The sequence below is a fragment of the Larus michahellis genome, chromosome 3 (assembly GCF_964199755.1).
Source record: "Larus michahellis chromosome 3, bLarMic1.1, whole genome shotgun sequence".
NCBI classification, from domain to species: domain Eukaryota; kingdom Metazoa; phylum Chordata; class Aves; order Charadriiformes; family Laridae; genus Larus; species Larus michahellis.
In genome coordinates, this window is record NC_133898.1 from 44366957 (window position 1) to 44391262 (window position 24306).

Genomic DNA, 24306 nt, shown 5'->3' on the forward strand with positions numbered 1-24306 from the left:
CAAAGCCTGAACTACTAAATGCACGCAGGAATAAGACATCTGTTTCTCACGTAGCAGAGATTCTTCTGATAGCAAAGGGATATTCTTTTCTTTTCTCAATAGGCCAAGAACCATTTCTAAGAGAAAAAGCTGTAGAAACTCAAGTAACTTACTTTGCACGTTACTCGTTTACGCTTCCTTCGTATTGTTTAGCAATTTGCAACACGGTGTCTGCATGCAACTAGAACTTGCTAGCTAAGAACTCAAAGGAATAATTTTCAGCAATACCACATTCGGTTGCTGTAATTTCAGCCCAGTTGCCTACAAAGCTTCTCTCTGAATGTAGCCTCCCCCACCCCCTTGCATGAGCTCCACCATAAACTGTTGCCCTGAACTCCATGCGTGTTTTGTGGTGGTCCCAAGCGCTCAGCTTTAAGCCCCTTCTCCCAGCTAAATGTGACTGTCTTCCAATCCTCAAAAACAACAAAAGCCCATGTTGCCACAATTCCAAATCTTAATAAAACATACCAAAGATTTTGTAGCACTACTACAAACCTTTTTCAGTAAGCTCTTGTGCTTCTGTGAGAAAACAGTTTAAGACCGTGCTAAGGTTGCTCAAAAGCAACTGGCAGCGCTGGAGAGACCGTAATGTCTGGGGGTCAATGAAGTTGCAAGAGCCATCAAACAGCGGAACACCTTTTCAAGAATAAATATTAAATCGTTAGCCGACAGAGCAATTCCAGAGTTTCAAGGCGCACTTCAAGGACCGCGTGCAATATCCTATAGCGGCGTATTACTGAGGAAGCTCAATCAGAAAGAACGACTTTAGGTTTGCAGAATGACTACACTAGTACTCACAGATTTGGTCAAATTCTTCCTTTGTAGAGATCACTTGGTTCCATGTCCACTCAAGAACAAACCGTAAATTACCAGCAGACCTTGGCTGCTCTTTAAACAAAGAGAACAAAAAAGAAATGAATCAACAGGCTCCAACTCAAAGAGGTACCACGTAAAAAAACAACGTTCGAAGTATTACCTTCAGATATCCAATGTTTAATGCATCCAGTCAGAAGTCCCACAGAACCTGTCTGGACAGCAGCTGACAATACTGCTTCCAGCTGCTCCTCCTAAACGTAACAGACAAACTCAAATGAGAATCTTACCTACTTGCACCATGTGAACCATCAACAGAAAATGTTTCTTTCTAACTGTATACTCATTCAGACATCACAAAGTCAATCAGGACACAGGCCAGGAATGCCACGTCCTTTCTCTTAATTCCAGCCACAGGCTGGACTGCTCACTGCTCTGAGGAACACATTAACACACTTTTCCTCTGACATTTCAACTTACTGCAGCCTAATTCTAATCTTTCTTCGCGTGCCTCTGCATTACAGTCTTCACGTACTGAGTTCCAACTTACTACGTCCAGAAACATCCTCTGCTAATACGCGTTACACATCTGTGCAGATAAATTTGACTTCAGGAACTCAGGAAGGGGACAGGACAAACACAACTGTGCAACGTTTGCATGGAAACAGTGAAGCTACGGCCAAGCAGCTTTCTAGACTATGAAGACATGAAGCAGTTCTGACACCCAAAACACTACGTTGGAATTTTGTAACGTGACAGAAAAGAAGCGAAACATTTACATCCTAATGGTTTAAATGGTAGGCTCTTCAAATACTGTATTATAGTGTAGTGGTAATCCTTACAAGGATAAATCACACGTATGCACAGACGCGCGATACTAAGTAGTAGCTTATCTCAGCTGGTGTTCTCGTACTTCTCTCAGGTGAGAGGACCCTTCGTAAGTTTTTACTTTGGTTTTTGGGATGGGATTTGTTTGGTTGGTTGGGTTTTTTTAAACACATTCAAAAGTATCTTTCCCCTCTAGGCAAAATCATGACATTCAAAGCGACTTCTACACATGTAGAACACACATGTGATATTGCCATCTTTTTCTGAAAACTGGTTTCAGACAAGGAAACACACCATTGGCCAGCTTGCCAAGAAATTTCTTTGAGCTACCACACTGTGCAGAAGCGTTCATGTCCTAACACACGTCCACAAATGTGGTGACGAATGCAGGAGACAGGAAGAGGAGGGCAGCGGGAAGGCTGCTCTCCCCTTCCTGCTGATTGCTCCAGGGAAAGGTTGGTGCATTGCAAATGGAAAACCTATGGCAGGGGGAGTGAAGTCACTGTGGTGGCATAAAGCACATAGAAGGTAGCGAGTGTCATGAGATAAAGGTGATTAAGGTGTTGCAGCTGCAAGAGGGCAGTCTCAGAGGAGCAAATTGGGCTACTGCAGCACAAGGCAGAGGCTACAGAGGTGAAGATCCGCCCGGAGAGGATGCAGAAAAGCCTACCGATGAAGGGAAAACGAGGGCAAGCCGTGAAGAAATTGCCAGGGAGAGCTGACAGCAGTAATCCTTTACCACAGCCCACTTCCTTGGAAGCAAATGATCACGTACAGTGACAGTGCAGCAAGCCGACGTCTGCAAGAGCTCGCATCCCAGTGAGACGCCCCCATCGTCGGCTACTGCACTGAACCACTGCTTTGAGAAACTGACAGGGATGGGGGTTACTCTGGGGGACACATGCGTTATGTTGGGCATGACCAGCACTGACTGCACGCTTCCTTGTGCGCATCTGTGTGTGGCACCGAATTAAGAGAGGGGTCTCTAAAGACAGATCTCTTAGGGCTGTTCCCAGTCAAAGTCACTACTTTGGATCTAAGGATACGATTACTTCTGCTAGCTCAGGTCACGCCTGTATTTCAACGAAACTTTGCAAAGAATCCAAAAATTGGAGTATCGTGTCTTGTAGCCCCTCCAGCCCTGTCAGACCAGATGGATGTATTTCCCCCTTGATTCCCTCATAGGCACTCACCTGACTCAAACTGGATGGCTGGACATCAACTGGTCTTGGAGACAGCAAGCCAGCTACAAGACACCTATTGTAGCTATCCTGAATGGCTTCCCATATTGAAGGACCAGATTTCTTCAAAAAATTCAAGGTCTGAAACATCAATCGAAAACCACAGATTAAGACAGCATTGTTATTCCGTCACTACGCTTCTGGATAACCTCTAAAAGGAAGAATCTAAATGTTCACTGACACCGTCAGACAGCCTGAACCACTAAGATGCTTTAGGTTAGCAATCTGCGTAATTAAGTCTTTTCTACCTTCTCTGTCTATACACAGGCCTTGCTCTTTCCCTCAACACTGACACAAAATACATTCTATATAAGCTCAGCTAACATGCAACTTCACGCTTTGGAAGACCCTTTCCATGCCTATTCGTATGGAAGCCGATTCATGTTGGAAACATTTAGTGAGCTGAAACTTCACTCAAAATTATCTGTCACAATCTGTGCCGTGGCTCAGAAGTTATAATTTGGCCGAGTTTGGGAGAAAACAAAATTTTCACTCCTCAAACAGTTATGTGGTTTTTCATTTTCTCCATTCCCTCCTTTTTCAAGAGAATTGGGGATCAAAACTCTAACTCAAGACTATGCAGGCAGTTCGACTGAGGGGCAATAAAGAAGTAACACCTTTCCCCGCCTTCTACAGTGGTTTTGTTCTTGCTCCTGGAGCAACGTTGCGTTCCTTTCTAGACATTCAATCCCCGATCGTGCTTCAAGAGGAGACAACGGCAGTTGTACAGTCCCAAGAGGGGACCTAAAACATTACCATTTGCATACAACTGGCGACAGGATACAATTGCAACTATGCGTGTGGACGGGCAGGATGAGCATGAAACGGTCCCTAACACGGAAAGCAGTGCAACAGAAAACTTAGAAAAGCTACATCTCCTGCCACTCGCAATAAAGATACAGTAAAAGATCACCTCCTTCTGGAAGCCGGTGCAAGTCATGTGAACGACTCCGGAGGTCAGCAAGCACGTACCATCTGCAGAAACAGGGAACGTTTGACAACCTTCCGTACTCTCACAGTTATGGCATGACCAGTTTACATTTTTTACACACCGGTATCTAGAAACATATAACTGAGTGCTTTGAGCTTCAGTTCACAGTCATTTCAGGCTATAACCAGCACCACTTCACCGGCTACATTACAAAAGCACCAAAACTCAGCCGGCTGTCAGATATGTTTCACAATAGTAAATACCTTGTCAGTACAACGCGATCAGAGTTGGGTTTGGGGGGGACTGGGTGTTTTTTTGGTTTGGTTTGGGTTTTGAATGACAAACAATGACTGAACAAGAGAACCAATGAATGGCATTTGACCTCATTTTAAGCTTATCACTCTCAAAAGCAGTGAAATACCTACCAAAGTTATAGTTGCCTGGATGAAAAAACCGCTCAGGTGGTGGATAAGAAGGAGGAACTCCCCAACTTAGACTCCGCTCATGGACCAGAATATCCAAAAGGAGCTTCGGAGAAGTCACGCTCACTACGGTATCCAGCGACCACAGTGCAAAATAGGGGCACTCATGAGGGAATTCTTCCGGCCTTAAAGAAAACAAGCGCGTAAGCTAAATGCCGACATTCAAATGAATTATTGGCAGGCATATGGAAAACTACTGAAGAAAAATCTACCTTACTGAATCTGGCATTTGAGCAGAATACCAGCGATTAATGTCAAATACACCCAGGTAAGTAGATGGTTTTCCCTGACCGTACGTATTCACTTGCCAACTGAAGACTGAGACACTGGTGTCAGGAGACGTGACTGTAAAAGACAAGACATTGTTTCTGACTTGTAGAAAATACGATAGATCCGATAGTTTTAAAACACCACTTTCTATTTTGGCTTCATTCTGTTCTGTCACTCGTGAAACACAACACTTCCTAAGAGTGATTACAGTAATTACAGAATAGTAAACATCTCTGTGATAGGTTTCAGTCACACTGCCCCTTTTTCTTGTCCCCTCGTCCAGATCACTGGTCAAGATACTAAAGAGAAGTGGCCCCAGTGCAGTGCCCTGGGGAACAGCACTTGTGACGGGCTACCATCTGGATGCAGATGCGGACATCGGTTTGAAGAAGGGAAAAAATTCTGGTAACATTCCTAAGCAATGGAGAGTTTGAACTTCTTGTTCAAAGATGGCAGCTGGAGGAGTAAAACGACTGACCATCATCATACAAACGGCCCCACCATACATCGCGATAGCATGTCAGCAAGCATAAAATAAAACCCACTTTCTCCCTTAAAGAAGTCCCACATAACTTAAGCATCCATTTTTTCTTCGTAAATAATCCCAACAATCTCGTCTATGCAGATAGGCAAGACTTTCAGACTGTGGGGACAGAACAGCATTCGTTGCTTAGGTTCCAAAAGCACTTCTTTTAAAATCACCAAACACGGACATTAGAACAAACCTTCATTTACGCTATCCTCTCCGTCAACGTCGCTGCGGAATTTTTCGACAGTCTGGCAGCTGATTAATTTCGTACTCCTCGTCTGGCCTCTCAAGGGAAAGACTCCACCCGTGAGATCTAAACTGAACTTTTTGCCACGGTATTCCAAAACCTGGGGGAAAAAATCAGAGAAGAGAGCAAAGGTCATTCTAAGATAAAAACATACATTATGGCTAAATATGAAAGACAGTCTAACAGAATAGGCTTATTATACTGTCTATTTCGCATGAGCCTATTTCTGATGGTAAATAGAAACTACGCCTGACATGCAAGAGAATGCAGTGTCAAATCGTAACGGGTAAGTTTGGCTGTAAAGGCTTTGCACTTTTTCAAAATTTAGAATTTCCCTAACATTATTCAGATCTAAACATGTTTTGCAGAATTCCTTGCGACATCCAAGAATGTTCTTTATAAAAATAAATATATCGCTACAAAGAGATATCTAAAATGATGCAACACACATGCATGCAAAGCTCTTTGCTCCATGTCTTGATTGCAGAACTGATGAAGTTAGAGAAGCCCCAGCATTCGAGCAGCTAAAGCTGTCAAGAGGTATTTTCTATGGGCACACCACCAGAGTGACCGTGCACCCCTCTCTAGTTACTGTGAGAACTTCATACTGATTAGCAATCTTCTTTCAAGCCACGTAAGCTATGACAGCTCCTCCTCTCATCTTGTCAGAGACTAACGGGTGAAATATCCCTCAGCTCCTTCACCAAGCACAGCCAACAGCAAAAGGGAAAACCAGAAAGGACACGGGGTGCACGTGGCCAAGGCTTTTAGCATCACGAATTACTACACAGTAAACAAACTAATTTTGAGATACACAGAAACCCCGGCACGATTGTGTTGAACCTCTGATAGTGCCATTTTTTAAGTAAGCGTGAAGTGAAATACCGTCTTTCCAAATACAGCATTCATTCAAACTGTCTACCATACAACACATGAATGGGTGTACTGGGGACAAATAGCAGCTCTATAATTAAAAAAAAAAAAAAAAAGAGGGAAAAAGAAACCCAACCCACACAACCCATAAACTGATAACGCCACATTCTACCCAAGTTTCCTAAACTTGCAGAGCTCTGAAACGAACTGGCATGAAACCACACATTCCTGTATGATCTCATAGGATACATCTAATTCACCTAATCTGAGAAGAGGCGAGCTTTCTCTTAATGATTCCAGGAAGTGTTACAAATAAATATGAAGGTTGTCTAAAAAGAAAAATTAAATAATTAAAAAAAGTCTTTCATAACTAAAAAGAAAATGCTTCTGAAGCAAAGCAGTGCATTTTAAACTTTCCACGCCGGGCAAAGTCATTCTAAGGAACTCCATTGTATGGGAGATGTTAAGTAACGACTCCATTGACTAGCAAAACACAAAAACAAGTTTTCAAACGAGATGCACTGGTCAAACTCTGATATCAAAGTAGAGAGTGTATACTCTGCCCATCCGCAAGCATTGTGCAGAACGAGGGTAAAGATGCGCTCTACGATCGTGATTTGATGCACCAGATTTAGCAACTGCTGCGACAGTACAAAAAAGGTCTTTGGAAGCATTACTTAAACATACCTTTCTGTTTAATTACTTAAGCAGACTTAAACCAGCCTTGAAGGCAATGGAGACGAGAGTTTGACATGCATATAGAAAAACACAGTACCACATGTTCCATAAGTCCTATTTGTGACTTTTACCATGACACACAGTCAAAGAGGCACTGCTTCATAGCCTCAAACCTAATTCCTGGAACAAAAAGCACTGCTGTATTGAAAAAGTCTTTTGAGCTCCTATGAACTCTATCCAATGAACAAGGATCAACAGTAGATTCCTCCTTCTTTACTCAAACTTGGCCTAGCAAACGGGAGACACTTAAATTTTCTACCCCTGAAGATGGACAAGAAACTTGACTCAGACAGCCATGCAGGCAGACAGTCATGTAGTACTAACCAATCTGTGACTACAAGGAAGTGTTCTGAGACTAAAAGTATCCGCTGTGGAGCACAGGTCCCGCACATCAACAAAGATAAAGAGATAGCATCCAGCACGCGATGAATCACTGGAAGATCCTTCTACTTGGTCACCGTGATAGATAATGCATTTTAAAGAAACACCACCTTTTCCAAACACCTAACCTCTATCTATGCAAAAGCAACAGTGCCAAATGAGGAAGCACCTTTCCTACACATAAGCAAAACACTCAAAATCTAAATTAATCCAAAAAAATCAAAAGGCACAGTCCCTACAAAAACCAGAGTACCACGATACAAGAGTCACCCCTGTTTCGTTCCATAGCTATTGAGAATACGCAAGAGAAAGTACCAAATCAGGAGGAAAGACTTGCTCTGAACTAAGATTACTGTCCCCTCAAAAAGATTTTGGAAGACTTCCAGGCGTACAACTGAACGGAATTACACATCTAACAGATGCGCCTTGTCTCTGTTAGCTATCTGAGATACAAGGATACCTCACATCTGTATTTTAAACGCATCCTCCTTGGAGCCAGATCTAACATTTAGGTACACTCTTCTGACCAAATTACATATTTTCCTGGCTTTAAGAGTAGATTGAATAGGTCACCCAGCCAAAAAGAAGAACGAGTTATCTTTACAGCTACTAAGTGTCAGGATCAACACTGAAGAGACACTGTAGGTGCATTTCATGTGAGAAGTCCGGCTGACAAAGCTCTAAGGGAAACCAAGAATATAAAACTGAAGATCAGCAAAGACTAGAGTATGACTGTATTTTAAGAAAGGGAGAGAGACAGAAGCTTATTCAAGTCCGAAGCTTGGTTAAACCAAGCGATTCAAGGCCCAATCTTCTCTTCCTACATGCCATTCGTTTGGTATTTCAGAATAATTTTATTTGCAAAAGCCGCGTCCTCTTCAGGAATTTCATTTATACGGGCTCTTTGCAGATGAATCTAGCTGGAACACACGACACTGCAGTATAAAATGGTACGCCTTCTTTCCAAAAGGTATGGACAAAGGCCGTGCCCAAGAAGACTCAGCAAAACATTATTATTTTTTCAGCCAGCTCTGAAGTTTGATGGTAAATCTCACCCCTGTAACTCAACTGATACTCCCTTAGAGAAAATTACTATTGTCTGCTTTTCCCACGCATGCACCTCTTACCTCATACATGACTTGTCCTGAGGCCACGCGTTTTCTGTCACCAAACGCTAACTGCAGCAGGTGTAAACTCACCACATCGCCTTCACTGAAAAAGGGATAAATTATGAAATTTGGTTACAAAGCTGCTTTATAGTCCTCATCGTCGTGTTAGTAGACCTAGACGTTTTCTTAATAGCATGCTCCCGCTGAAAAGAACACCACCTCTTCCCAAAACATGATCATCGGCCACATTTAGCCACTGAAACATGAAGGAGGGCGTTTTGACACTAACAGCTTCAGGGGCAAAAGCCAACCGTACAATTGGAAAGCTGTAATATGTTGTATGGACTAAGAATTGTTGGAAATAGTTCTTCACAATGAAGAGTTCTCCATCAAAACTGCTTTGAAGTCAAGTTTTAAAAGACTGCCACTCTACCAACAGCTGAGCTGATGGAATCGCTTGCTGATGCAGAAAGAGAGATCTCTCTGCCCCTCCCTTACCACCAAAGTTCCCCTCCCCCTCTTGCACACTCTGCACCCTTCCAAGTCCGATTTGATTCAGCAGAACAGCAGGAACCCATTGGCTTTTCTGCTGAATCGTTTTCTGCCAGGGGAGCTGCACTGGCTCACCAAGGCTCCACAGACTGCTGACGCTGGCACAAGGCCATCGGCAATACTGTCACCGCCGCCTTTAGGGGCGGCAGGCTGTTGTGTGGGCACGTCTGGTGTTCTAGATCTGCAGCCTCAACTGCTCCTAGTGGTATTTTAATACCACGGTGTGACTATCAAACAAATGATGAAGCGGTCATCGAGGAACAAAAGCAAACCATTTGAGAATGCGAGCAGAAGAATATGGCCACTGTTGCTTTGCCTTCTGACAGAAGGCAGGAACTAGTAGGTCCCTCTTCACGTCTGGTAAATCCTGTAAAAATTGCATTCTAAGTTTAACACCCTCCGTACCGGAAAGAATCGCAGACACACAACAAATACACATGTTCAACTGTATGAGAACAAATATCCTTAAAAACAAAAAGAATTAATTCAGTGGCTGATAGTTAAAGTTTTTATTCACCTTTCCTGCGTAGACTGAACAGCCCACAAGTAGCAACAATTGCGAGGATCATTCTCCGGCTCTTGAAAAGTGACAGCATAGACAGGAATCCTCCCTCCTTCAAGCTGAGAGTGGTGCCTACAGGTTTAGGGGAAAAAAAAAGCAAAACGAAAAAGAAAAAAAAAGGGGAGCCTAGTGGCCCAAACACAGGTAGTTTCTCGTTTCTTGGACTACGTCAAGCATTGTTCTTCCTGACTTCTGAACCTTATTTGTACCTCCACACTCTGCTCTTGCCACCTAATTATTCCTCCACTGTCTATTTATGCATCCAACAGCTTCTGGGGAGTCAGTGCAGATCTGCTGAAGGGAATCCCGACCAGAAGTTAGCCAAATATTTCGGGTGAGATTGCTCTTTCGGCCAAAGCTGACATGCAGGAAAGAATACATTTTTCAGGCACAGGTCAGCTATTGAGTTTTCATGTCTCACTAGTTTCACCCTGGACACTTTAGAGAATATCGGCACCAAAATCACATCACTGACATACTTCAGCCTTTCAATGGATGCCCCAGTTGCAGTAACCGGTTCTGAAAACCCCAGGAAGCATGCTTCCCACCATTCCTCAATCCACAGGCACAAGAAGGAAAACAATCCTAGTCCACTGGGGAGAAGGCGGACCACTTCATCCAGGTATGACTGAAAAGTTACGTCAGAAGAGGATTTCTGAACGTGCCAAGATTATACTCATACTCATTTCAGTCCCTGAAAAAGTTCTCTTTACATTCACATACTTCCTTAAGCAACAAATCGAGAGCCCCACACCTCCAGGCATGGCCAAGTGTAAAGGCCTACTTACTCTCTCTTCAAAGTTTTCATATTCCAGAGCGACAGGTAGCCATCCGAGAAACCCACAACGAGCTGGTTGCTTCTGCTTATGTAGCACAGGGCTGATACTGCTGTTCCGGAAGCATTTTGTAGTTGAAAACAGAGACACCTCCCTTCGCTGGTCGCAGTTTCTCTTCTTTGTGCAACTTCAGCAGGATTTTTAGTGACAACTTCTAGGTCTACACACACAAAACCAAGCAATAAATGAATACGTTATGCCATTTAGGCTGCATTTTAGGCACTGACGTGACAACCCCTATCATCTAATGCTACCGTGCCAGGCAAAATAGCCATTTATGCAACACTTTTTTTTACCATTTCCATTATTTATGTCTTCAAAGAACATAAGAACTCCCGGATCAGACAAGTATTCTCACTCACATTTGAAAGCTAGGTAAAAACGTAACCAAATTCTTCCTGGACTCTGAAAAGCAGGAGTCTGGGCCTCGTGATGAAATTTGAAGTGGCACCTCGTGTTTGAAGTGGCACCAATTGCTGAAGCTGCTGTTGTAATAGCCAAAACGGTGTATGCAATCTGAGTACACCTATTTGAGATTTCATTCATCCAAATGCATGGGTGTTGGTAAGTCGGGTTTATTTTAAAAAACAAGCCCAAAATTTGCCCCAAGTCAATTAACACAAGCAGAAGAGCATTCCCGGGAAACAGGGCTCCTCCAACACAACTTCCTACCAGGCGGCCGCACCGGCTCACGTGGCAAAATTCCTACACCTCTCTAGCAAGAATCATAGTGGCACAGGGATCTTGGTGGGAGGGGGCATTTACAACACTGGGAGGAGCAGTCAGACACTCCCAGGTTTAATCAGGTCAGGACTATACGATGTCAAACTGCCACCTGTAACCAGTCGTCAGAAATGTCTGACACAAGGGTCTTCAAAGTGGGATGCATACTGTTTCGTTAGAAGACAGAAGTTTTCTTGCGTTTAAATTCATGTGGAAAAACTGAAGGCTCACCCAATGCTTCGATATCATTCTGAGTGCAGGAGCAATCATCCAAACTAAGGTCAACCAGAAGTAGATGGCCAGCATCTGTAGCCACTGCTGCCACCCCAAAGAGCCATCGCAGACTCTGATGGAGGTGCTGAGTGCTCACGCTGGGTCCTCCGTGATTCGCTATGGGTTCTACAGCGGTTACCTACAGGAAAACTACAAGTTACTATTTGAGCTCTTTGACAAGCTCAATAGAAAAAGTAAATACAGGAGCATCAAAGCATTGTTTGCAATTAGATCAAGAAAAGAGACAAAGACAAAAAAGCCCCGTACAAAAACCTGTTACTGCCTTCCATTTACCAGATTTCCTGCGGGTAAGTGACTTAACTTCAACTTAAATGGGGCATTCTATTAGTACAGCTTAGCAATTTCCATTTCCTACTTCGCAGTAATTAACTGGAGGAAAACACAGAAAATCAGTTATACGCAAGAAACTTTATCATATTCAAGGGGCTTAAGACAGACAAACACAACTACATCGAGGTCTCCCACCGCTCACAGCCCACCAGCACCGCGATACGGTCTATGCCTTCTTTGACAAACGGGCGTTAGGATAAATCAGGGCTCGAGAGTCAGACGAGGCAGCGGCCAAGTTGCATGGGAGACACACCATTTCCATGGGAGTGAAACGTATTTAGAAAGCGTTGAAGGGAGAGACCAGCTTAGTAAAATTCACACTAGTCCGCATTTAGAAGAAAAGTAACAACCACATAAAGGAAAAGAAGCTTTAAATGCACACCAGCGCTTTCACGAATGTTGAGAAAAATGTTAAAAGCCAGCCTAAAGCAGCAGCTTCTCAGATAAAAAGGTGACTCCACCTAAAGGAGGAAGCGCACACTGCTCTTTCACGTGCCCAGCAGTCTGCACGCAACTGTCTCACAAGGCGAAGACAGACCTTTCAGCACACGTTGCAGCACATCCCAGGACAACACTGACTGCTAGAGCAGAGACACGAGCACACAAAGACTCCTGCGCTAAAGCTGCACGTATTTCTCTCTCTCAGTGACCCCAATACGAATGCTTACTACTAGTCATCACACTGTAGCATTACAAACAAACAAAACTCCACCTGTATTCTAGCAAGTCAAACCAAAGCAGCTGATGGAAAGCTGGCTAAGAAGTTAGTTAGTTAGTTGTTGCAGATTCTAAGATGATAAAAATGAATCTTGATCTTCTATTGACTTCCACCGATTCTTGTTTACATTAAGATAATGAGGCTAGGGGACACACATCATTTGAGTTTCTGGGTTACAGAAGACAGAAAACATCAGCAACATTACACCAGTGTGTCCCATCTACACAAACACACTAGTCAGAGAGCAGAGATTCAAGGACTGCAGGCTGAAAGGTGACCTCCCAACAATCTGTCAGATAACTCACTAGAGGCTCTTTTTTCCTCTCCTAAGTCAACAGAAAAATGTGTTCTCCTCAGCCTGCTTGCTAGGCTGAGATTCAAGGCAATGTGTCGAAGTCATTTACAGCACAACTATGGAATTCTGAGCCATTTTAAAGACGGTATTTCTGATGGAAATCAAGCAATTAGGGCCAAAAAAAGGTGCTTTTCAATGCCTTTTTGTGGAAGGAGAGAATCAGGTAACTCTGTGCTCTACAATAAAACCAGAAAACTTGGTTTACTCTCAGCAAACTCCAACAATAATGGCACATTAAGCCCAAGATTTTACAGCAACGCCGTCTTGACTGGATACTCTCAAGTGACAAGATGTTAACGCACGATAGAAAAAATACCTCCTACAAAGAGACGCTCCAAAGCTTGTCCTAAAACAGGCCTACGCAGCACCTAACAACATCAAAGCTTCGTTTCTCCAATTAAAAAGTACCTACCCTCCCGGGAAGAACAACTGCTTTAACCACTCTTGAGAGTCCAAGGTCGTACAGACAGAGAACACTTCCCTCTGCGTCTTCCAACCCAACCAGCAGTCCAGTTCTCTTCTCCCAGGAAAACTCCTTCACCACACGAACAGTGGGAGGCTGTTCATTGACTCCACTGAAACGGTACGCAGAGAGCCGCTCTCCTGTCACACAGTTCACCACCTCAAGGTGAGGACCACGTGCCAACCACGCCAGGCCGTTTCTCCCTGTGAGAGAAAAGAAAGAGGACTGAAGCAAATGTCCAACGGAAGACTGAAAACAGCTGAAAAAAAATCACAGTGCCTGCCCCTTTCCTTCAATAAACGTACCTAGCAGAGGAAGACCGACCTACCTCATTCTAGTCAATGATTCAAAATCACCCGTTGAAATCCCCAAGCAATCCCTCCTAAAATTAACCACCTTGTTATTTTGCATTTGTACTTGTCATTCCCGCACCGAAGAATCTGGGTTGTTTGGGATAAAGATGACAAGGTCCTGATCGACAGCCTTTATACCATATTCGCCTTGGTTTTGCTAGAAATGATCTAAACGCATATGGGAATACAAGTCTTAGAGCGTAGAGGAAGAATCGAAGGCATTTTGTTTCACTGAACTACTGCCAGCCCAAAGGAAGTATGAGCTCAATCCCTGCATTTACACTCAGGTAGATAGATTCTACCTGGTCTTAACAGAAGCCTAGACCTCCAGATAGGCACCCAGCTCTACTGTCACATCACCTGGAAAGTCCACTTCAAAGTTTAACTATACTCACGTTTTAATATTAGCATTTGTCATCGCTGAAGCACCCTTTTTGTTCTCTCTCTCTAAACAGGATGCCTCTTAACAGCACCAACCTGACACAGCTGATACGATGACCTGAGGCTTCAGGTAGCCTCCAGGCAAGAACAACTTTATACCGAGACCAAATTTAAAGGAAAATGCTCACCTCCAGAAAACCTCCCGCACAGCACCGAGCCGAGGGTTCCCTCATCTTCCCCAAGTGCCTGAAGAGTCACCTCTGGAAACTGCAGCAGACTGCTCGTTACCTCAGCTGTTAGGTCTCGCATTCTTCGCTGTAAATACAGGAAAAAATTGCACAACTAGACTCACGTCAGCCAGAAATATTCTTGAGAGTGACAGAAGTTTCATCAGTATGCAGTGAAAAATCCCCTAGACGTCACCTCTAGCTCTTTTCCTTGCAAATAATGGCACTCGGGAGACTTTTTGCTCTCCCAGCAGAGCAAAAGGAGAATCCTTTGCTTTTCTGATGCCTGTGAGATCACCAACAAAAAGTGACCCAGACGTATCAACAGAGAAATAACAGGAAAAAGCCCAATACACTGAGTTCAAGTCTACTCACACAGGTTAGGAAGATGGGAGCTGAGAAAAATCAGATTTTAAAAAGCTTCTCAGTAACAGGTACAACTTTCCATTTGTCCTTTCCCTTGATTTCGTACTTTACCCTTTGTTACTTATTGTCAGTTGTCTTCTAGCAGCCAAAATTACCATTGGTCTTCACCTTAGGTACTTATGACTTCCAAACTATTTCCAAAGAAAGGAGCGTACCACGAGTCACAGGCTGAGGATAGATTTTTGCATTAAAAAGCTCCAAGAAGAATAAACATGGAGAAATTACATGTTCAAGCAGAATCACATTCAGCCAAGTCAGGGTTCAGGGACGTCAGTTTTGACTGACGGTAGTACCTGAAAATCCGTTTCAAGGGCCAACAATGCAATGGGCTTACTGACGAAAAAGCTAAAAATATGGCCAGCCGCAGCTGAAGAGATGGTTTCACAAAACATGCTGACTTCCCTGCCACCAAAAGAGAGGACTTGCCGCCGCCTCCCATCTCTCCATCTGCTCCTTTGTTCTACTACCGTACTCCTGTGGCTCACCTCGCACTGCCTTAACAGTGCCTTAGAGCACTTTAGGAGCCAAGTTCACTCCCTGAGCAGGCAGGAAACTCACCCAGAAAAGCAGGTGGTGTTCCACCAGCTTCGAGAGCTCAACTGCCTTGCAGAGACAACCAGCAAGCATAAGAGGTGGCACAAGGAAGGAGGCAGGACCACGCATCGGGAAGAAGGAGAGGGAATTTGTCCATCTCCTTTTTGTGGCAGTCAGCCCGGGCTGCTAGCTCATACCCGGGTGAAACGGCACACTCAGTTTGCAGGGAGGGCTAAAAACCCCTTCACTTTTAGAAAGGACACCACCCAGGACACAGTCAGGCATCTTTTAAGGCAACTTTTAACTCCCTCTTGCACGGAGAGACTCCCTAGCTCTCTGGGAAAGGCTGCAGCTGACAGGCGTCGTTCTTTCATTCCGCCAGAGGTGGAAGCTAAAGTGATTTCAGGGAAGGGTTATAAAAGGGTTTATAAAAGTTATACCAATTTTTGAATTGTTGTTAATGACTGGTTCCATGACATTTTCCCCAGAGAAACAGGAAGCAACTCACAAGCACTGGAGGAGCAGCAGATGGAAAAGTCACTTTCTGCACTCTCGTAGTCGTCAGGTTCAGTGAATTTGCACTTTGCCGGATTTTACTCCTGCAGAAAGAGGATTTAGCGAGTGAGTGAGCAGGTGATTTAGGGAGTACCACCGGGTCAGGTCTTTCCCGCTTAGGCAGAAAGCCTCCCCGCTCCCGGCGGTTTAGGCAAAAACCCTACATTTCATCCAAGCCCTAAGCTGTAGTCTAAAAAGCCACCAGCGTGACAGAGACGGTCTGTACCAGAATCCTACAATCGGCCTTATTTCACTCAAGTGCAGCCTACAGATTGTCTTGCCGAGTTTGTGCAGATGCTCCACAAGCACAAAGCTACAGCAGAAGGTGAGACGAGGAAAGAATTTCAGCTCCCTACCCCAACAGCCCCCAACAGCGAAGACCCTGTGTCTGATGCAGACCACAGATGTGACATCCCTCTCCATGAAAAAACAAACAAAACCAACACAGATCAGAACTTGACGCTGGAGCCACTTTACCCAGCTACCTCCTGCGGTTATTCCCTAACACGACTATACTTCCGTTCAAGAGTTGCAGTCCCCGTCTACCGTGGCGAAGCTCACAGCGGTTCCCAAAGGCACTTCTGACCTTACGCTCTTTTTTACCTTGCTCGGTGCACCTGCACAGACAGACGTAGGCGCTGAGTGTCTCAGGACAGAACATACACGCAGCCTTCCCAGCACAGGGAGACAGTGGTGAGCAAGGCACTCCCAGCACACCACACCGCTCGCCTCTCCCAGCACGAATTCCAGAATCCCAGCACGAATTCCAGAATCCCAGCATCACAATGAAGAGAAAGGCCTTCCAGAATCACTGGAGGTCCTCTGGTCCAGCCCCCCTGCTCAGGCAGGGTCACCTACAGCAGGCTGCCCACGACCGTGTCCAGGCGGCTTTTGCGTATCTCATTCTGAAACATACTTTGACAAAGAGCAACCTGACAAGCCCAACTGCAAATGCATTTGCAACACGTGCAACAGGCCCGGCTTGTTGGTGACTCTCTCCTGCCAATTTAAGGCTTCTCTCCACCACACAAGTCAAGCAATACCACACCAGCAAAGCCTTGTCACCATTAGTTCTCTAAAACTGTATCCGACAGCTTCCTAGGTAGAAGGCACAAAATTAACAGAAGCCTGATTATGTTCGTCTTTCACTGTCTTAACAAAGCAAACCCCAGGCAGATCAATGCAGGAAAACCAGTTGATGCAGCAGGTGAACAAGAAGCTGTCCTCAGCAGAACAGGGTACGGTACTGTGTGCCCAAACGCCTGTGCCAGCTGCCAGCCAAGACCGATACAACCATCCAGAGGGAGCACCTGAACGACCCCGGTTAGCCATACACCCCACACAGGGCTCAGCATTCCCGACAGAATTAAGTCCCTAATTTTTATCAAACCCCCATCATTTTATCAAACATGATCAGGAAGCAATTATTAGATCTGAAAGACTGACGCCACGCTTCCTTTCTATTGGCAGAAGTTCCAGACCTGGAGTCACGGTTTATTAAGGAAGGGCAGAGAGGGGCGTGAGTAACAAATCTTAAAGATGACAAAAAGGGGAAAACATCAGACTCAGAAGACCAGAGGTTAATGGATCTGGCCGCAATGCCCGTTACTGGGAAACTCGCCTGAGCCACAGCAATGTGCTGGTGCTCCCACTCCTTCCAGGCTTCCTCCGGACGGGACTCCCACGTGGCCTGTGTGCTCCGGATCCGCCACTCATTCCCAGCCAGCAGAAACTCTTCTCCCTCCTGCCTGCAATAGCCTTACTTACACTGGGTTTGGGCTTTTGTCTTGATCAGCACTTGATAAGGGAACTGACTCTGAGCAACTGGATGTGCCCACGCCAGTGCTGCAGATGAGGACAGGGACCATTTCTCAAAGGCAGAGCTGTCTTCTTTTCTTCTCAAGTTTTTAAAACCAATGTGTCTGTGGAGAAAAAAACCAAACAGAACACCTTTGAAAAAAAATCCCAAGTCACAGCTATTAAGTACTACTCCTGTATCGCCAGGCAGAAATGCAGCGGTGCTGCTAAGATGCCTTAACCGAGCAGAGCACCAGCTGGCCAGCAGGCAGTAAGGGGAGAGCAGCCGCTGTCAGGGAGCGCCCACCCCAGACAAGGCTTCTGGGGGTCTTGGTTCACATGGGCCTCATCTCCGGGTCAGATGGAGTCCTAATTCAGACACAACAAGGGGTCTGCGTTCATCGGCACGTGAAAGCAATTCAGCTCTTTGCAGGACTGAACTGGTGCGGGAAACGTTAAATCTTCTGCTCCTGATATCTCCTCGTAGCCAGGCAGCTGCAGCCACGCGGTCACGGAGCCATGAACCGCGTTGGGACAGCAGACATCTAAGTGCCTGAGCTCTTTTCAGGGGAGCTGGAATAAGAAGGAATAATTAGTGCTGGAGTGCCAGCGAAAGCCTGTCTGGAAGGACTGCAAAGAGGGCCGTTTTCAGTTCTGAGCCCCAGAAAGGCCAGGAGGAGAGAGGGAACCTCCTCTTGCAGAAGGAGACCAGGGACTGGGGAAGTGGCCGGGAAGCAAACTGCTCCTGGGCAGGAAGGAATAGCTCTGTGTGGCACTGTCGCTGGGATCCGGCATCGGGAAGCAGAGACAACCAACGCCTGGCAGCAGGGGTCATCTGTACGCTCTACGTTTCAACTCTGTGCTGCATTGCCGGCAGAGAAAGGGAAGGAAAGAAGCTGAATTAAGTCACGCACACGAGAGAGACCCAGAATTCTCAGGAAAAAGAGCTACCTCCTTCACATAACTTAGCTGTCAAAATATACGCCGTGCGTTAATAAGAATACAGAATAAGCTCTTAATATGCTGCCCTCCCTTATTGGCACATTCACCCTTTCCTTCCTCCTCAGCTGTCAGTCACTTTGAGCTGGTATCTCTTCTCATTTTGCCCAGCACCTGACCGCAATTGGCACCGAGACCAGAGCGGGAAAAACTATGAAAGTGTGCCTTTCAGCGTATCGTCAGGTTGACAGAGTTCCTTCGTAACAGAGGTCTGCTGGAGTCTCGGCTGCAGTCTGTGAGCGTATCAAACGTATTACCTGCCATTGCATTTTGAAGGAGGTTTTTAAAATTAGTTTTAAACCCTACCAAAAATGAGATAGGGATTAACATGGAAAAGATGACCATAAAGTCCTTAAACGTAAAAGAAGAATCCTAGTGTCTTAGCAATCTGGCTATAAACTAACTCTTTTTAGCAGGTTAGCAATTTAGGAGAAAGAGAGACAGACAGATGAGAAGACAGAGGTGGTTTTTGTCAAAGTGAATACCGAAGGTGCTCAAATCCTGGTAACTCTGCCTTACGCTAGCACCAACGTAAAAAAAACCCTCAAAACCACGTCGATGGTATTGGTACAAGTAACAGTTGAAGAATCTGTCCTTAAATTTGTTCAAAACAGTAAGAAAGTTAGCATTTGAAGAAACTCAGGTAAGCTGTTTGAAGACTGTCAGCATTTACAGTCAACATTTTCACATGTGCACGTTTTCTATTTGTATTCTTCCATCTTTCATTTGATAGTACTTGCTTTAAGAAAAACTACCTCTTCAAAGGTGCTGGAGTATACAGTTAATTCACCCGAGACAAAGAGGACCCTGTGGGGGTTTCATCTTATTTAGGAATGCAACATCTGGTGCACAGGACCAACAGTAATCGCAGATTACAGGAAACAAAACTACTTGTTTTATAATACTGCCTCGCTTTATGTAAAGAACACGGCGTTTATATAAAACAGGTGCTTATAGTTTTATAGCTGCATTTATCTCTATTTAGTTAAATTTTTCCAAATATGCAGAGAACTCTTGCAAAAGAAGCGGGGTTTCAATCTCTAACGTAGAAAGCGAGAGATCGATTTTGTGTCAGCCACGTTTCTGTTCTGAAAACAGAAATGGTCTCCATTTGAGTGATGCATTAATAGTGGTACGAATCTTTTAGAATCATAGAATGGTTTGGGTTGGAAGGGACCTTAAAGATCATGTAGTTCCAACCCCCCTGCCCTGGGCAGGGACACCTCCCACTAGGCCAGGCTGCTCAAAGCCCCATCCAGCCTGGCCTTGAACACTTCCAGGGAAGGGGCATCCACAGCTTCCCTGGGCAACCTGTTCCAGTGCCTCACCACCCTGACAGTAAAGAATTTCTGCCTGATATCTAATCTAAATCTACCCTCCTTCAGCTGTAAACCGTTACCCCTCATCCTATCGCTACACTCCCTGATAAAGAGTCCCTCCCCATCCTTCCTGTAGGCCCCCTTTAGGTACTGGAAGGCTGCTATAAGATCTCCCCAGAGCCTTCTCTTCTGCAGGCTGAAGAACCCCAACTCTCTCAGCCTGTCTTCATAGGAGAGGTGCTCCAGCCCTCGGATCTTCCTTCTTAACCCCCTTTTTTCTTCAAAAAAGGAGGACAACCCAGAAAAGAGAAAGAAGGAATGTACTACAAGAGATGAAACAGCTTGGCCAGTGTTACGGCAGAGCAGCCGGGTGGCTCAAGCAGCAAAACGATGCTCTTAGGTCCAGGCAGCACCCACACACTTCAGCCAACATGCCCAGAAGGGTCACGTTAAGAGAGCATAAAGGATGATTTTCAAATTACAATGAGCAAAAAAGAAATCAATGTACACAGAAAACTGAGATTTGTTAATACGGAAGCAAAGCGACCTCATTACCTGGTCATTATAGATTTCCAGCACGTTGAAAGTGTTCTGTAAAGACAAGAAGTAATTAGAAGGTAAAACAGACAGGCAACAAACAGCAAAAGCTAGGCTCTGTATTTCAGCAGCTTAAACATTAAGTTTCTGCCCCATGACTTTTCTCTTCTCCCTGTTGCTTATTCCGTGTGCCTGCACTTTCAACGGAACCAAAGCAAGCACCGTGAGCTGCGCTGGAAAACCCGTGATTTCAGCAAAAATCCGGTACTGGTGAACCACTCTTAGAAATCCTTTTGCTCTGAAACAGGATATTTCACCACATCATTCTAGTAAGAAGCCATTTGCTACAGATAGGAGGGTTTTAAAAAATTTAAAACGGTGTTTAAACTTTGAGAGAAACTAAGGGATTTTATATCTTCAACATTTCCTACTAAAACTGTTTTCTCTTATCAGAGAAGACTTTTTAAACTCCATCATAACATACGTTTCAATACACCATTTTATTGTATTTTTGTTGTATCTTCCCCTAGCCAAATGTGCACGAGGAAACCGCTAGCAGACCTCAGGGTGGGCTAGCCAGGGAGCAGGAGGAAAAGCCACCTCTGGAAAGATGCGGTGTCTCAGCCAGAGGTCAGAGACGGAGCCCAGAATTGGGGCACAGACGACAGCTGGGCTCAAGGCTCTGCTGATCCTCTGGGGCTCTGCAAATGTGGCTGCGTGGGGGAACCTGCAGAGTGACAGCATGCCCCTGGTGTCACTCGTGAGCTTCAACTGCAACAAGCCAGAGAGGCGGCTTTCTGTGAGCTGCCCCAGTGCAAGATGGCAGGTGGTAAAGGCACGGCCCCGTCTCTGGCAGCCTGCGTAGCCAGCCGCGTTGCTGTCGTGCATGTGTGTGGTGCACCCTCAGCCTTGCTACTGGCCTGACCTGCAAACGGGAAAGCAGCAGCCGCATCCAAGGGTCTGGGACAGAGACACCCCCAGGTCTGGGGTGCACCAGGCCGGGCTCCTGCCGCCAGCAAGGACGAAGCCCCGGCTCAGCAGATTTGTAACAACCCTTCGCTACTTGGCAGACACCCGCATCAAGCTTTAAGCTTCGCAGCATTAAGTTCACCAATGCCAAAAAGAAACCTGTTCTGTACCAGTAAGACTACGGATAAGAAGTAAACGACTCGTGAGACACTATGGATTGGTTTCTGCCCGTAGCTTGTTCTCCCCACCAGAAATCAACAACAAAGCTATTTACGAGTGGTTACATGGGAACTGATGAAATTGCAGCAAACAATTTTATTGAAATAACAAGCCTGAGAGTAGCGTTCCACGAGGGGAAGTTCTGATGGGGGATTAAACTGCTCGGTTATCCTCAGACATATCTGCACACTGGGCATATTCTTGCAATACGATCCATGGCTTTATCCAGTGCACTTCCAAAAGGAGAGACGAATTTTATTTCCACCGGTGGAGGTGACCAAGAGCCTCCTTTTCTTGTGGTCCTGAAAAGAAAGAGAAGTATCAAATTGATTTTTTGATTACCAACAGTATTCAGTCGAGGAAAACGTTTTGCAATGTTGGAATTACAAAATCGATGCCAAAGAATTATTTATGGGCTTCTTTGAAGATAGGGTCAAGGCAGAAAACATACAGAAACAAGCTTCCTTTTGCTTTCGTTCCTTACCAGACTGTCGCAAGCATTCTCACTCAGTATTCGCGTGAGCTTTTTGAGCGCCCCCACGCCCTGATTTTAAGAGGCAACTCTCCCCAGACGGTTTTCCAGAAGGAACCGGAAAACACGGCCAGAAACAAGACGTTCTCTTTACTCGTTGTGTGACCCACTCCTGCCTTCTATGGGGAACTAAAGACCGTAAGAGCGTGGTTTCGTAAGGTGGAATGACAGGAGAGCATGCCATCATTGCAAAGAGTAGCACCCACTTGGCCTTTCCCAGCCCCTCCCTCTTCTGGTTCCAATAGAAAACTGAACCGTGAAGTGGGGAAAACGGTGCCCAGGAGACCAGCAAGCTGGACAGGCTCGCAAAGTCAGAGCAGAACTGTACCGCCAAGTGAGGAAGAGCAAGTGAGGTGGCCAAAAGCTGAATTGCTACCAAAATAAAGGAATGCAAGTAAGCGTTCAAAAAGCTTTTCATACTTGCTTGCTTTCTTCATTTTTGATTTTGCAGTTCTACCTCTCTTCAATTTTTGCTTTCGCACAGACTCTGTGTATTTGGCATCCTCTTCCTCTTTACTCGGAAGCTCCTACGTTAAGGCAACAAAACCATTACTTATTCACAAGTTCTTACACTTCTACAGAACACAGATGAAGGTTTCTTTCATGAACAAGTCATGACAAAGGTATTGCCGAAAGCATTACAGTTTCCCTCCACAAAAACAAACCTTCCATCTCAAACTCTCACACCAACCTAAAAGCTGAAATTCAGAAATCAACAGATAACACACCCAGTACGTTTAAGGAAAGCCACTGTGCCTTTTCTTGAAGGCAAAGCAACACTTATTAACCACACTATCTTCAATCACCGAAAGTTAAAAAAAAGCCTGTTCATGCAATAGTCATTACCAAAGAGACCGACTTCAAACTGACCCAGATGAAACCAAGGACAGTGAAATGCTGCTTTTCCTTTCAGATCACTGCTGGGTGTGACGTTAGAAACATACAGTGTACTCTCTGCTACACACGACAGCTTCTGTGTTTAAGGGACAGAGAAGAGAGTGTTCAGTGTACGCCATCGCGTGCTCCATTTACCATCTAACAAGGTAAAAGGCAACGATGAGAGAAAAGCTGAAAGTTCCAGTCGGCAACACTTTGTCAAACTGGCCAGCTCTCACATCCCACAGCTCAACCCTGCACTCTAAGGAGCCACTTGGATTGCCTGAGACAACACAGCATATTCTAAATAGCTCCACCTCGTGTTTTTATGGTGCGAACAAAGGCAGTATCTGTTACGTATTTCCAGGGACTCAGATGGTCAAGATAATTTAATCCACGTGTAAAGATCTTTTCCCAGCCCTCTAAGTTGTAGAGCTAGCCAACACCGGCAGAAGAAGAAGCCCCTCAACAGCAGCTTCCAGTCTCCATAGAACCTGCTCATTTTCTTGCCTCCTGCTTTGTCAAAAGTTGCTAAAGCATCATATTATAGCAACACGCCATGCTTCAAAACTAAATCCAAGAAATACCAGTCTGCATAAGCTTTCCTTTTACACTTACAAATCTACGAACAAGAAAGCAGTAAGCAGTTTGCCCTAAGTTTCCCAAGTTTAGAACCATCTTCTCTACAGTGTTGGGCCAAATTCAAGTCTGCCATTCTGATTTGCAATTCCAGTTCTCAATTTAAGGAGGCAGGCAAACTCTATAAAAATCCAAATCCAAACACAGTCTATAAAGACTTTAACTGGAAAAAAAATCACTCACTGCAGCCCAACTTACCCCAACAGTCCATGCTGCGTTCGAGTTCTCCTCCCTGAATGATACTCTAGGTTTCTTTGCTCGTAAAGGAGGAGTGACCGATCGTCCCGGAGACGCGGAGGGAGTAGCTAGGGGAGTGGTGCGAAGGTTGGATCTGAGAATAGACCGAGGAGTAAACCCAGGAACACCAGAAGCAGATGTGGCCAAAACTTTAGCTCTCTAGGAAAAGAAATAAAAGCACTTAATTTAAAACCCATTAAATGTTCGAAACAGAAGGCTTCCCTTGTCAAAAGTAAGAGTTTAAATTACAAACCGAGTTTGTACCAGCAGGGAGGATGTTTAGCCTCTGCACTGCTCTTTTTCCAAAGGTACGAAAACCTTAACGATAAAAAAGCCCCGTGCTTTTTATGTCTACAAGCTTTTGGTTTGGTTGGTTGTCACTGGTGTGTTGC

The 24306-nt window shown here is 45.0% G+C and overlaps 1 protein-coding gene across 1 annotated transcript in view; it reads right to left on the reverse strand.

Annotated features, from left to right (window-relative positions):
- LOC141740530 (protein ELYS-like) overlaps positions 1–14357 on the reverse strand; it is a 28506-nt gene extending 14149 nt beyond the window's left edge. Inside the window, exons 1-14 of the mRNA XM_074579355.1 lie at positions 14237–14357; positions 13264–13517; positions 11386–11566; positions 10384–10591; positions 9551–9667; positions 8500–8584; positions 5330–5480; positions 4547–4679; positions 4278–4459; positions 3835–3896; positions 2874–3002; positions 1016–1106; positions 838–927; positions 535–675 (exon numbers count right to left, since the gene is read on the reverse strand). Coding sequence (XP_074435456.1) covers positions 535–675; positions 838–927; positions 1016–1106; positions 2874–3002; positions 3835–3896; positions 4278–4459; positions 4547–4679; positions 5330–5480; positions 8500–8584; positions 9551–9667; positions 10384–10591; positions 11386–11566; positions 13264–13517; positions 14237–14357 — 1945 coding nt within the window. The remainder of the gene's footprint in view (positions 1–534; positions 676–837; positions 928–1015; positions 1107–2873; positions 3003–3834; positions 3897–4277; positions 4460–4546; positions 4680–5329; positions 5481–8499; positions 8585–9550; positions 9668–10383; positions 10592–11385; positions 11567–13263; positions 13518–14236) is intronic.
- Between the last annotated feature and the right edge of the window lie 9949 nt (positions 14358–24306).